Source organism: Trichechus manatus, unplaced genomic scaffold (genome assembly GCF_000243295.1).
Source record: "Trichechus manatus latirostris isolate Lorelei unplaced genomic scaffold, TriManLat1.0 scaffold00073, whole genome shotgun sequence".
Classification (NCBI taxonomy): Eukaryota; Metazoa; Chordata; class Mammalia; order Sirenia; family Trichechidae; genus Trichechus; species Trichechus manatus.
Genome location: NW_004444009.1, coordinates 11,754,729 through 11,769,513, shown reverse-complemented (window position 1 = coordinate 11,769,513; position 14,785 = coordinate 11,754,729). Strand labels below are relative to the sequence as shown.

The window sequence follows — 14,785 nt, the reverse complement described above, 5'->3', positions numbered from 1 at the left end:
TGGTAGCTGTGGTCCATTAGTCCTTTGGACGAATCTTTTCCTTATATATTGTTCTCTTCATTCTCCCTTGCTCCCGAAGGGGTGAGACCAGTGGAGTCTCTTTGATGGCTGCTCGTACGCTTTTAAGACCCGAGATGCTACTCACCAAGGTAGAATGTAGAACATTGTCCTTATAAACTGTGTTATGCCAATTGAGCTAGATGATCCCTGAGACCATGGTCCCCACAGCCCTCCACCTAGCAATTCAGTCTCTCAGGGAGTTTGGATGTGTCTGTGGAGCTTCCATGACCTTTCCTTGTACAAGTGTGCTGGATTCCCCAGTATAGAAGGCTCTGTTCTTATTGATTGGAAACTCCTAGAGATTTTCTTCTTTTTCTATACAACGCTATTCCAAGGTTAGTGCCACTACCTGTACTCTTGATCCCATCCTTTCCCTATTTCTTCAGGGCCTTACTCCATCATTTATCCCTTGCCTCCTCTTAGCTCTCCAAGTTCTTCCTTTACACTGGCTCTTGTCCTTGGCCCAAAGCCTATCTGGACATGTCTCTCCATTCTATATTTTTAATTTTTTTTTTTTTTTAAAAAAAAAACTCCTTTCAATCCCGCCTTCCTTCTGAGCTACGCTGTCTCTACTTTTCTTCACACTAAAATATTTAAATGTCATTTGTACTCCTGCTTTTAGTTGCTCACCTGCCATCCCTTGTTTTGCCTTTTGCTTCTACTACTGTATTGAAATTTTGTCTTTGGCAGTTACAAGTAACCTCTAATGGCTTCTTTTAATTAGATTGCCTAACCTTTCTTTAACATTTGACAGTACTGACAATCTTTCCTTGGTTTCTGTGATATTCTTGTCTTGGCTCTTCTATTTCTCCTTCTCAGACTCCTTTGCCTTTTTTCTTCCACATGCCTCTTAGATTTGATTCCTTCCGTGTCTGCATTAAATGTCACTCTCTGTGGTTCCCGTGGCATACTGTACAAAATCTATGATAGCACTTTTCATGACTATAGTGTAATTAGTGTAGTGTTGTCTCTTGCTCTCTAGACTTTTAATTCCCTTTATTCTCCGTCCCAACTCCAACTCCTGGCCTCCATAAGCAACTATTCTAATGTATTTTAAATGTATCTTTTTGTTTGTATTTGTTCTTGTAAAATATATATTGTTTTTTGTGTGTGAATTTTTATTTTGCATGAATGGTACTGTGTTAAATGGCTCATTCTGTTTCTTACTTTTTGCACGGAGTACTGTGCTTTTGAGGTCTGTCCATGTTGCCCTGTGTGCACATAATCTGTTGCTTCTGTCTGCTGGTTCATATTCCATAGCATACATCTATTTTGCTGATCCTGTTATGCATCTTTGTATATCTACACCTAGCAGAGTATAATGGTACATGTTAAGTACTGAATATGTTAGCTGAATGAATAATACATAAACAGATATTCCCCAGGACTTTGTTCTTAGCCCTGTCTCATCTTGACCCATTAACTCTCTTTCTGGGTGATTTAATCAGATCCATTGGTTTCAACAGGTGTTTAACACTCAGATTTGATTTTTCTCCTATCCTTAGACTCATATATCAAAGTGCCTTTTTGACATATCTGTCAAAATATCTCATATCACAGTCTCAGCATCCTTCCTAACAACCTGTGTGTTCTGCCTGTGTTCTGTGTCCCGATTAATGACTTCACCAGCCACCCAATCATCCAAGCTAAATACTTCTAAATACTTCTCTCTTCTTTATCCCCTGTGTCTAATCAGATCCCCAAACCTGTTGATTCTACCTCCAAAATGCCCCCTTGTATATGGTGTCCCTCTCTCACCTACCTTTTGACTTGAGATGCTCATTGCGCTTCAACTGGGCTATTGACCTAGCCTTCTAACATACTGTGTTTCTAGTCTCATTCTCTAAAGATGTGATTAGTATCAATTTAATCTTGTCGCTTTTCTCTTTAAAAACATCTTGTGGCTCCTCGCTGCCTACAAAATTAAAGGCATGATGTTCAAGGCATGTACAGACTGGCCTGAACCTAGTCTCATTTCCTGCCTGTCTACCAGATGTAATCTAACCTCTAGACCAAAATTATGCCCTTTCATTCTTCTGTAGTCTTGCTTGAACTGTTCCCATTGTTTGTAACACCGTTTCCCTTCCCTTCTCTTTCATGCGTAAGTATACCCAATCAACTTTTTAGAATTGAGTTACACTTAATGTTATTTTTCTGTTGTCTGCACTAGATTGATAATATGAGCATTTGTGTGTTTGTGCTGACAAACATCACAGATTATAGGATTTGTATTTATATTTTCTTTATGTATAGTATTTTTTTCCCACTAAATGTAACTCCATGAGAGATAAGTACCTTTCTCTTGTTCAGCACTATATCCCAAGTACCTAGAACCTAGTAAGTACTTCACAAATATTTGTCAGATAAAAGAATGACTTCAGAGCTCTTAAGTCTAACTGAATGTATTCAAGGCTCAAAATAGCTTGCCAGTTATTAAGTCATATTTTTTGAGAAAAGAGGCTTCACTATAGTAAAATCATTTCATAGCTTTCATAACTGTTGTTGATAATTCAGTTTAGTGACATTATTTTCATTTCATCCTGTACTAAGAAGAACTGATTTGTTCTTCAGATAGGAAATCATTGTTTTGTCTTTGTTTCCATATTTGTAGTATAAGGAAATCAAATAATTGAGATATATACCTTTGTTCACTGTATTTATTTTCATCTAAAAAAAAAATTGAAGACCAGATTTTAATTTCCAACTGATATTTTGCTACTTTAACTTGGTGCCCTTTCCTGTCATATTGGCATATGGTCATCTGCATTTCCTGACTGGTTTGCAATGGTAGCTTTGTGATCATCAGATAAAACAGTAGGTTTTTATATTTGTTTTTTTAATAGTACGTGTTTTGCATGTTTTTAATAGTACATGTAGTTGCATGTTTTTCTTCATCTATCTAGAGATATACAAAAAAATATTGTTTCACAGACTTTTCTGCTAAAGACCCCTATGAACATCTGTCTGAATTACACACCTTCCCTCTGTCTTTCAAAATGTATTTACTTATCCCTCATTTATCCAGCATGTAGTGTTTGTTTGGTTCTTTTTTCGCTTTCACAAAATCTTCATCATCCCTCCTTTCTCATTTTGCCTTACAGATTGGTAAGTCTGAGTTCTTTTACCTTTAAAAATCTCACTTTCGGTCTGTTGTCCTTCCTTTTCTCTCAGTGTCTTTCATCCATGGGACAAGTGAGTACCTTCTCCACACCAGACCTAGAACTCACTAAAGGAAGAGAGTGCTGAAATAAGGGCTTAGAGGGCTAGAGTATAGCCAGTGGTTTTTGGTGGTTTTTTTTGTTTGTTTGTTTGTTTGTTCGTTTGTTCCTTACGGGATTAAAATGGGAAAGGGTTCTTGGTTATCCCATTCTGTCCCCAGTGACACGTAAGTTTCCTAGTGGTATTACCACCCTTCAGAATAAAAAGGAAGAACTCATATGTCTTCAAACAAAGATAATTCCTCTTCTTCTTATGACCCATGTATAGTCCAGTCTCCTTCAGTACACTTTTATTATGAAAATAAAGGCAGCTCTGGATTGGGATTACTTGAAATTAATAGTAGCAGTGGTGGGTTTGAGCATGCTTGATTTCACCATACATTCAGTGCCTTACTATAATGATGACCATTGCCAGTTCACATTTAAAATTATAATTAAACACCCCACCATGCACTGATAGCCCATCTTTTACTTTTCAGTCTTGGCTTCTTTACGCACCCCCTTGTGTTCTCTAAAGAAGAACGATCCTTCCGTAATTTGACTCCCAATCTACCTCTGTGAATAGGTAGCTACCTCCCTCTACGTAAGGCTCAATGACAATACCTTTCCGTCCTCTGCCTTCTGACATGGGACCTGTTCTCTCCCTTAATATGGCATCTTGGAAATCCTGTTCTAGCTTCTGTCATTAGGGTGTTGTAAGAATGGTGTGGCATCTGACCTCCTCTAACTTCATGAGGGGGAAGGAGAATCAGGCTCAACAGCCCAAGGCTGATTCCTATGAGGTGGAGATCAAACATGCCTCCTCTCTCTGTCATCTTTACCAGTTCTAACACAAACCATCCCTCCCACAACCCTTTCTACTTCTCTGCTGGGTTCAATAGTTCATTGCAATAGCCACACAGAACTCACAGACAATACTTATGATTATAGGGTTTATTAGGGAAGTAACAGGTTACAATTCAGGTTCAGGAATGCTCAGGATACAGTTCTTCCATTAGGACAGCCTCTTTTCAGCTGTGCTAGCAAGTACCCCTCTCTCTGGCCCTAGGCTTCTGCCCTGCTTAGGCAAGTGTTACAAAGCTCTTTTAGTTTTGCTGGTAAGTGCCCTGAGGCACCCCATTCTCATAAATCTCTAATGATCTTGGCCCAGAGGCACCCTACTTCACCAGCAAGCACTCAGCTTTCTCACTCCAAGGGCAGGAAAGCCCATTGCCCTGTCTCCTTCCTCTGCTTCTGCTGCCATTTCTCTGCCACTGCTTCTCACCTTCTTCGATGTTACAGCTCTCTGTCTCTCTCTCTCTCTCTCAGTCTCCTGGTTCCAGGAGCTTCTCAGTGCAGGAATCTACAAGATCATGGCAAGAAAGTCCACACAAAAGTGATCTATCGCACCACAAATGTACAGTGAAAGCTGTGAGAGCTGGAACTTCACAGGATGGCCTTGTTTTTCCAAGTCTCACTTTTCTGTTGCTCCTGTTAGTGGAAAATATTTTAGTTTTCCTTCTCTGACAGGTTTTCCACCCTATACAGGTTCCAGCTTTTGCAGGTTTTACTGTATAATTAGCACTGTCCTTGCTTCTCTCTGCCTGCCCTGACATCCTGCCCTCACCATGGTGTGGCTCTAAAACCATATTAGTCCCTGTTTTTATTCTGCCTTTACAGTCCTCCTCACTTCTCTCTTTCCCTGTAAACATCTTGTTTACTTGATAAAATGTTTAATATGAACATTGTCTACTTCTCAGCCACACTAAAGACCTCTTCCCAGGACCTTATATTTGAGCAGCTTGTTTCTTGTCATGTTTCCTTGTTGGAACAGTCTGTTTGGATTTTATGAACATTGCTTCAAACAAGACCCACCCCACAATTACACAGCTTCAAATCCCTCCTCCACAGAATCCCCTAAATAGAGGAAGAAGGTATTCTTTTGCATCTTTTTTAGTGAACTCATTTTTAATATTTTAACCCTGAAGTTAGTTTCTGCACTGTTAATAATACATACACAGTGTGTGAAAGAACCTGAGCACATCTCTAATACAGAAGTTTTTCAAGTTCACAGAGTTACACACAGTTACAGTCTATAGGCTGGGTCTCATTGTCTAATACTTCAGACGCAGTTTTTGGGTTCTGTGCCCTCTCCCCCAACCCCGCAATCTGTACAAACAATCAACCCGTTTCCTGTGATTCATTACATTGCTGATAGTCTCATTTATCTGCCAGAGCCCACCCACTTCCAGGGTTGGCCTTTTCCTTCCTATTCCTTACGGGTATAAGGTCTGAATCTTAGAAAGTTCTGATCAAATAAATTGTACTTGATGTTCCTCTAAACATTAATGATATTGTTTAGAAAATATTTAAACAAGGAGAGGGCTAGCAGCCTCTCCTAGTTTAAATGTTTTCTAAACAGTATCGTTAATGTTTGTTGTTAATCCTTTAACTTGTCTGGCAGATTTTAAGCTTGAGAAGGGGACCACATCTTAGTCAAATCTGTATCCTCCTATCATCTCCTACGTCACTCAGCATATATAGACCCAGCAAACATTAAGTGTTCAATAAAAGCATTAAAAACTGTGCCCCCCATGAGTCAGGAAAGAGGCTGGAGCGTAAACATTTGTTAAGTGTCTTGGGCATAAGGCAAAATACTAGGCTATAGAAAGAAGAAAGATATGTGGATAAGTGCTTCTTGCCTTTGAGTTACTTATAATCTAGGTAGGAAGAAAGACATAGAAGTGGGAAACTTTTACATTTAATAATAATAGAACAGATAAAAACCCAGTTGATGACATTACACAAAATTTCACATGTAGTTGAGGATTAATTAGAAAATGAATGACATATAGATAGTGTTATAGGTTACCCAGGTTCCCAATATATTTATAATGTTGTATTGTTTCAGAGTCATCTCGGGATTTATGGATTTTGTTTGGCTTTTAGTGCAGATTTCCTGGCCCAGCCTAGTTTTACAGAATCTTAAATTTGCAGAGGTGGGGACCTGGAAGTCACTGGATCTAAAGTCAAGGAAAATCTATATTCTAAACTTGCTCATTGAAAAAATAATACTTACAGCACTTACTATGTATCATGTACTATAGGAGGCATTTTACATTACTCATTTAATTTTTACAACAAACTTACAAAGTGGATACTATTTTACAGATGATGAATCTGAGGCACAGAGAAGTTAAGAGAGTTGCTGAAAATAACACAGAAAGTAATAGGGTCAAGATACAATCCCAGTTCTATTAGACTCTAGAGCCATAAAGTATTAAAGAAAATAAATGTATAGAAAAGACTAGATTTGAGAATATAGCGTATGTGTTTGTGGTTAATTGGAGGGAGTACTGGGTTTTTAATAATAGGTTAGAAATATTTTTTAAACCATGATATTTTTCTCCTTTTACTTACATGTTCTATTTTGTACCATTTTCTAAAAATTAAGTTTAAATGAAGTTCCAGTGAGGCTAAATCCTCTTTTATCAGTATTGTCAAACATTAAAATCTAGTTCTCTTTCAGCAAGTGAAAAGGAACTTCCAAAACAAAGGGTATGCTTGTAATGTTATTCATCATTATCCAGAATGGTTGCTTTATTTCCATTCGCTCAGACATCTGTTTATAATTTAGCAGGGACTGCAGAGTGTGAATTATTTGAAGACTAATAGATTAAGCTGTGTGTGAAAAGGACTCCTTTTAACATGTTTTTGATAGCATTACTAAAAACCATATTGGAATCACGTTCTTTTGTCTTTCTGGTTCCCTGGCATTCTTTCTGGTTCCCTGGCATAGAGGTATTCAGATTTTTTAAAGGTTCACAGTGTTTGTATTGCTGATTACTTTTAAAAGGATCACTTCAGAATTGTCTCATAAATGGCAAAGTTGAAAAATAATCCAGTTATGGTACCAGCCAGAGTCTTAAAAATAAAACTTTATACTTAAATATAAACCCCCAATTAAATGGGCCTTTTTCTTCATCTTTAGATTTGGAACCACTTTTCATATTATCATCCAAACAATGTTGTTGTTGTTGTTGGTAGGTGCCATCAAGTCAATTCTGACTGATAGTAACCCTGTGTACAACAGAATGAAACACTGCCCAGTCCTGCGTCGTCCTCACAGTCATTGTATGCCTGAGCCCGTTGTTGCAACCACTGTGTCAATCCATCTCATTGAGTGTCTTCCCCTTTTTTGCTGACCCATTACTTTATCAAGCATGATGTCCTTTTCCAGGGACTGGTCCTTCCTGATAACATGTCCAAAGTATGTGAGATGAAGTCTTGCCATCCTTGCTTCTAAGGAGCATTCTGGCTGTACTTCTTCCAAGACAGATTTGTTTGTTCATCTGGCAGTCCATATTCTACACCAAAGAATAAGGAGATTGATTTCCTACATTAAGATTAGGATATATACATATAGATATATATAGGCAGATAGATCTAGATCTAGCTATAGATATATAAAATATTGGGGGTGTATGTGTATATATGTATATATAATATTGGGGTATAAAATATTGGGGAATGGGAGAGGCGACTGCTTCATTTTTCTTTTTGAACTTAGTAATAGCAAAGCTGAACGTTTGAAGAGCAAGCATGGCAGACTCCAAGGATATTATGTGGTTTTGTTTTAAGCTTTCAGTAGTAGCATGTTTCATTCAGCCTGTGCAGTAAAAATAAATGAGTAATAAATGACTTGTGTGTTTTGTCTGCCTTGGTAATACTATCATTGACTCTGTCTAACCAGCCAATTATTTTCCTTTTGTCTGAAATGAAAACCATCATGTTTTTGACAATGTAGGGATTTCTGTTCAGTTGAAATCTACATTTCCACTGAAGTAAAAAGAATAAAACTGCAAATTGATAGATTTTAGCTTTATTACCAACCCCCCCAAAAGAAGTCATTTAAAATTTCTTGTAAAATAACAAATATCATTAAAGCATTAAAACTCAGCCTTGATAGTTTTGAATATAGGTACTTGGTCTTTAAATTTTGACTGAGATGTAAATGATAGTGGTACCATAACTAGTCATTCACCTTGTGGATGGCCCACAATGATCCCCACCTCCTGATGCTCACACTCTTGTGTAGTCCCCTCCCAGATTTACCAGAGTTTGTCTTTGTGACCAATAGAATACATCAGAAGTAATGGTATGCCACTTCTAAGACTAGCTTATAAAAGACACTGTGACTTCCATCTTAGTGGCGCTTGTTGCTGTCTCTCGCTCTCTTGTGTCATTTGCTCTTTGAAAAGCCAGCACGTGGCAAGGAACCAAGGCCTGTGCCAGCAGCCATGTGAGTAAGCTTGGAAGTGGATCCACCAGTCCCAGTTATGCCTTCAGTATGACTGCCCTTTTGGCCAGCAACTTGACTACAACCTCATGAGACCCTGAGCCAGAACCATCCAGCTAAGCCCCTCCCAGATTCTTGAGCCTCAGGAACCTTGTGAGATAATAAATGTTTGTTGTTTTAAGCTGCTAAGTTTTGTGGTAATTTGTTATACAGGAATAAATAACCAATACACATCTCCACTAAAGGTCTTCTTTCATTCTTCAAATCTATTTTTGGCTATAGCTGTTGTTATTGTTTACCCTGTTAAGCCTGTCATCCATATAGTTCACCTGACTGAGTCATTAAGTTAGTTGAAAAATAACTGTATACTATTTCTCATTTTACAATCCAGTGTTTGGTATATAGACATAGACACTGAAGTCCCCTTTCTCATATTTGGTTCCACATTAGAATGTACTTTAAAAAATTGTTGTGTGAGAAGAGGCCTTTCTTAGATTATTCTACAGATCCTTTTCATTTATATGCAAAGCCACCAATTTTGTATAACTTGTAATTACTATACAAGTGATTATGGAATTACTCTAAAGTACATTAAGAGAAAAGAGACAGCCTAACAACTGTTCTCAGTCCAAGACTTCAGCAAAGAAGCTCCTCATCTATTACTCTTAACTCTAATGTATATTAATTATACAGGATAATCACAGTGTGGGTTTTAAAAAGTCATATTTTTGAGGATTAGTAACTATATACTTAAACCTGAGAGACAGCTTCTCAGCAGATCTAATCTCAAGAAATTCATGAATTGTACTCCTAACTCCTACCCACCAGCAACACATTCTCCATGGTGTTCTGAAAAGGTCATTAAAATATTTGGGTTTACTTCTTCTATTTCCTTTTTGCCCTATGAAGCCAATTTCAGTACCAATAATTATTCCTTTAATCATCACTAACCATATAGAAATGGTTTTGGATAAGAAATGTGACAACTGTAGAAGCTTCAAAGACACATCCAAACTGTCTGAGAGACTGAATTATTGGGCTAAGGGCTGGGGACCATGGTCTCCGGGAACATCTAGCTCAATTGGCATAACATAGTTCATAAATAAAATGTTCTACATCCTACTTTGGTGAGTAGCGTCTGGGGTCTTAAAAGCTTGTGAGCAGCCATCTAAGATACTCCACTGGTCTCACCCAGTCTGGAGCAAGGGAGAATGAAGAACACCAGAGATGGAAGGGAAATATTAGTCCAAAGGACTAATGGACCACAACTACCACAGCTTCCACCAGACTGAGTCTAGCACAACTAGATGGTGCCTGGCTACCACCACCAACTGCTCTGACAGGGATCACAGTAGAGGCTCCTGGACAGAGCTGGAGAAAAATGTAGAACAAAATTCTAACTCATTAAAAAAGAAAAAGAAAAAAAAGACCAGACTTACTGATCTGACAGAGACTGGAGAAACACCGGGAGTATGGCCCCCGGACACCCTTTTAACTCGGTATTCAAGTCACTCCTGAGATTCACCCTTCAGCCAAAGATTAGACAGGCTTATAAAACAAAATAAGATCTAAAGGGGCACACCAGCCCAGAGGCAAGGACAATAAGGCAGGAGGGGACTGGGAAGCTGGTAATGGGGAACCCAATGTCAAGAAGGGGAGAGTGTTGACATGTCATGGAGTTGGCAACCAATATCACAAAACAATATGTATATTAATTGTTTAATGAGAAACTAATTTGCTCTGTAAACCTTCATCTAAAGTACAATTGAAAAAAAAAAAAGGAATGTGACAATTGATAAAGTGGACTTTCACTGCTTAAAGAGACTTCTTCTCTTGCCTCCTTTGGGTAAGTGTTTCCTAAGCATAGATTTGCCTTCGGTCGTTAATAGCTGCAAATAGATGCTCTCGTTGAATCTTAGGTTATCAGTCTCGTGTTTTTATACCAGTTTTTAAAGAAACAGAAAAACATCGATGAGTCCCATGTTGTTTGAGGCCATTGCTTTTTAAAATGTAGCTAAAATCTTACTTTTTTTTAACAATTATTTAAAAAAAAAAAAAAGTAGCTGATTCAGGATTTAGTCTTTCTTTCTCCATCCTAAGTGGACTAAAGTTTATTTTGAAATTTTACTGAGAATTTCCTTTTTAATTTGGAACTGAAAAACAAATAGGATTCTGTCTTGGACTCTGCTGTTGAAGTTCCCCCTTTTTCCTCTCCCCCTTTAATACATACGCACACACACAACCAGTAACTTGAACAAACTTCTTTCATTCTCCATATTTCCAGTATGCAAATATAATCCAAGCACTCCAATAATGTCATCACTTAAGATAGTTGTAGTCAAGCCAGAAGTAAAACTCAGGGCTTCTAACTCTGCTTTGAACATTTGCCAACTGATACCAACATAAATTATTAGCATAAGGTTTTAAGTGATTCCTGGAGCTTGAACTTGGACAGTCTAATGAAGAGAGAGGCATCAGATTTTCAGCAGTGAAACATACTTCTGTGCTTTGGGATTTGGGGGTTACAAGGGAGGCTAAGAAACTTTGGTAAGAAGGAAATCACATGTTTATTTTCTTGAGTTTTTTGTTTTTTAATTAAAGCATAGCCGTTGAATTGTGTATTTTCCTTTTTTTTCAAATGGGTTCCTGTTTGTGAGTGGTGGTGTGGTAAGAGAGCATAGCTCCTGATAAACTAGTTTAAAAAATGGATAAATGACAGTAGTTTTTATAACTAAATTTAATGTGAGAGCTTAAAGTATATAGTACTTTGCTGTGGTTTTTGAAAACATTTACTCAGCCCTGTATTGCACTTTACATTTTTTATTGTAAAATGTCTCAGGAAACATTTTAATGTCTATGTAGTAAAGTCATTATTAATGTCAGTCTGTTCACCTGCGTGTAATATATGATGCTCGTATGAAGTAGTACTTCAAGCCCTTTCTAACAAAGATAGGAGAAGCAGGAAGCCTGAGAATATCTCCCTACCTACCTGCTGATCCTTAGACCCCTGCCTTGGCACCCAAGCCCAGAGCCCTAGACCAGACTCCAAGCACCAGCCCGCATCCCCTGCTCACCTCTCTCCCCCAAAGCTCTCTAAGCCCTGAAGGAGACAGGAAGGAGGATGGAAGGTAGCAGCTGAACAGAAACTGAAGGAGAGAGGGTGGGATTTGGCAATAGCTAGAAGGGATTTTTTCTGCAGCTCTGGTTGTGAGTGCCTCGGTCCTCTTGACCCATCAACAACTAAGTGAAGTCTCCTATGTACAAATCACAAATAGTCCTAAATTATAACAGGATTACATTTATTTTTAGCATCCTTTACTTATCTAATGCTACCTTGTTAGGCCTCTAAATAGGTAAACTCATAAAATTATCATGCTTAACATTTTTTTGAAATGTGAACACCATAATACAGAAAGAAAAGATAAGATATACCTGTTAGTAATATAAGCAGTCATAAGTAGACATAAGCAGAGGCAATAAGCATGATGGTTAAGGACACAGACTTTGGAGCCAAGTTGCCTGAGTATAAATCCCAATTCTGACAGCTTGCTAGATAAGTGACCTGGAACAAGTTACTGAGCCTCTCTATAATAACTTTCTCTTCTGCAAAATGGAGATGATAGCAGTACCTTATAGAGTTGTAAAATTTAAATAAGTCAATATGAACATAAATGCTCAGAACAATGTGTAAATACATAAGTGTTCTTATTATTATACCATAACACCTTTCTGATGTTATTTCTATATTTAGATGGACCAATCTGATTTGTAGTCAGCAGGTGACATTTACATTAATAATACCACTTTAATGTCTAACTAAAAAGGAAAAAAAAAAAACCAACCCCATTGCCATTGAGTCGATTCTGACTCATAGCGACCCTGTAGGACAGAGTAGAACTGCACCATAGGGTTCCAAGGAGCCGCTGGTGGATTTGAACTGCTGACCTTTTGGTTAGCAGCCGAGCTCTTAACCACTGTGCCACTAGGGCTCAAATGTGTAACTACTAGAGAGCAAATCCCTCTCAATAGTTTTTTAAAAGGCAAAAAAATACTTATTTTTTTCCTCTTTCCCAGGCCCAGCACAGAGATACTTTCATTGAAGAACGCTATGGAAAATATAACATCAGTGATCCCTTAATGGCTCTACAGAGAGACTTTGAAACTCTCAAGGAGAAAAATGATGGCGAGAAGCAGCCCGTCTGCACAAACCCACTCTCCATTCTTAAGGTAGTGATGAAGCAGTGCAAGAACATGCAGGAGCGCATGCTGTCCCAGTTGGCTGCTGCCGAGAGCAGGCACCGCAAGGTAGGTTCACCCCAGGTGACCAGTACCACAGTAAGAAACACACGGGAGGGCTCCACAAAGAATGTCTGATACTTTCTTGTCAGCTGCCAGTTTTCACAGTAACTCATTTTGGAGGTGTGGGGGGTGTGGATGTCTCTCACAGATGTCAAAAAGCCCTTTAACTTACCTAGCAGCCAGGAGATAGAAAACACAGGTTATTCCAAAGGCTAAATTTAGGGGGTATGCCAGACACATTATTTAAGATGGCATTCCTTCTTGGTATGTCACTCCAAAACACTTCGTATGTTTTTCTTGCTCTTGATCATCCAGACTTTGGCAACAAACTGGGGTTTGACCAAGCTTGTAGCTGAACAGAACGTTCTTTATTCACTTACTTGAATGATAAATAGAAAGATTAACAGGTATTTGGGGGAATGCTATGCACGAGAGAGAGAGAATTTATCTGACTTACAAATATATAAGCCAATAGATTATTTCCATTTTTGTTTAGAGTTCCATTGCATTTCACTGTTCATAAAACCACCAACAGTATCTAGGGTTGTTTACCTTAAAGCTGTTCTACCCTATGAGGAAATTGTGTGCTTACATGTGCGTACGTGTGTGTACGTGTGTGTGTGTGTATGTTTGGTCCCATATCTTACAGTCCCCAAGTTAGGAAGGCAAACCTGTGGTTTCCTCTACCTCATCTCATTGGAATTCTAGCACTTGTGAATTTATTCCCCAACTTGGCATTTACTGCTTGGCTAGAATCTGCATATTTTAAAACTATCAGTTTAGATTTACACCAACAAGGGGGGACATCAGTGCAGTTAGTGGAAAACATTTTAATCTGAAAAATAGGATTAGCAGCTGCAAAGTTTCATGTACCTTAGTTTACTTTTCTCGTTACCTGCGGTATAGCCATCTGCTTAAAATACATCTCATAAAATGCCTAGGCTCTGGGTCTTGCCCATGACCTTGTCTTTCCCTTCACAGAGCCCAAATGAAAGGCTAGAGTGGAGGTTCTTAACCATGGATGGGCTTCAGGTATTCCATGAGCCTCCAGAAAAAATATATAGAATGTGAAAGTTTATGCATTTTTGTGGGAAATGGATTTATTCTGTAGCTTTAATAAAATTATCAAAGTTGTCCAAGACCCAGGCAACTTTAATCACTGGTCTAGAATGAAGTCATCTGAAGATATTTATGCTGCAATTTAAGAAGTATCGATGGGTTTGACTTAATTGCCAAAATATGGGCAGCTTTTACATAATCCTCTAAGAAAATCTTCACGGTCTCCTTATTTGATAGGCAGGCCTTATTTCCACTTTGTACATGAGGTAATTGAATTGACCTGAAAGGACTGGCTGTCTGTCATGCCCATGGAAGGTATAGTGTTGGGACAATTTGTAGCTCAAGGTGACTAGGGAGAGGAAGAAGTTAAAAATAATTCAAATTGCCTTAATACTGTATTTCAATATCAGATGCTTTAAGGGGGTTAAATTTTTTTTTTTTTTTTAATACGTTATTGTACTTCAGGTGAAGGCTTACACAACAAATAGTTTCTCATGAAACAGTAGTACACATGTTGTTTTATGACATTGGTTAACAACCCCACAACATATTAACCCTCTAACTTCTCAACCTTTTTTTTTTTTTTTTTGGTGAAAATACACATAGCCAGAGATACACCGTTTCAAAAATGTCTACATGCACAGTTTAGTGACATTGACTGTGCTCTTCCAATTGTGCTGTTACTCTCACTTAAGACGAAGGCTTACAGAACAAAATAGTTTCTCATTTAACAGTTACTACAAATGTTGCCCTCTGACAATGGTTAACAATCATGTCACAACACATCAACAATATCCTTACTCAACCTTGGGTTCCCTATCACCAGCTTCCTTGTCCCCTTCTGCCTTCTGGCCCTTGTCACTGGACTCCT

General features: G+C 38.2%; 1 protein-coding gene across 1 annotated transcript in view; it reads left to right on the top strand.

Moving 5' to 3' along the window:
* Positions 1–14,785, top strand: part of CTTNBP2NL (CTTNBP2 N-terminal like) — a 47,996-nt gene that overhangs the window by 24,255 nt on the left and 8,956 nt on the right. Inside the window, exon 3 of the mRNA XM_012556680.2 lies at positions 12,631–12,861. Coding sequence (XP_012412134.1) covers positions 12,631–12,861 — 231 coding nt within the window. The remainder of the gene's footprint in view (positions 1–12,630; positions 12,862–14,785) is intronic.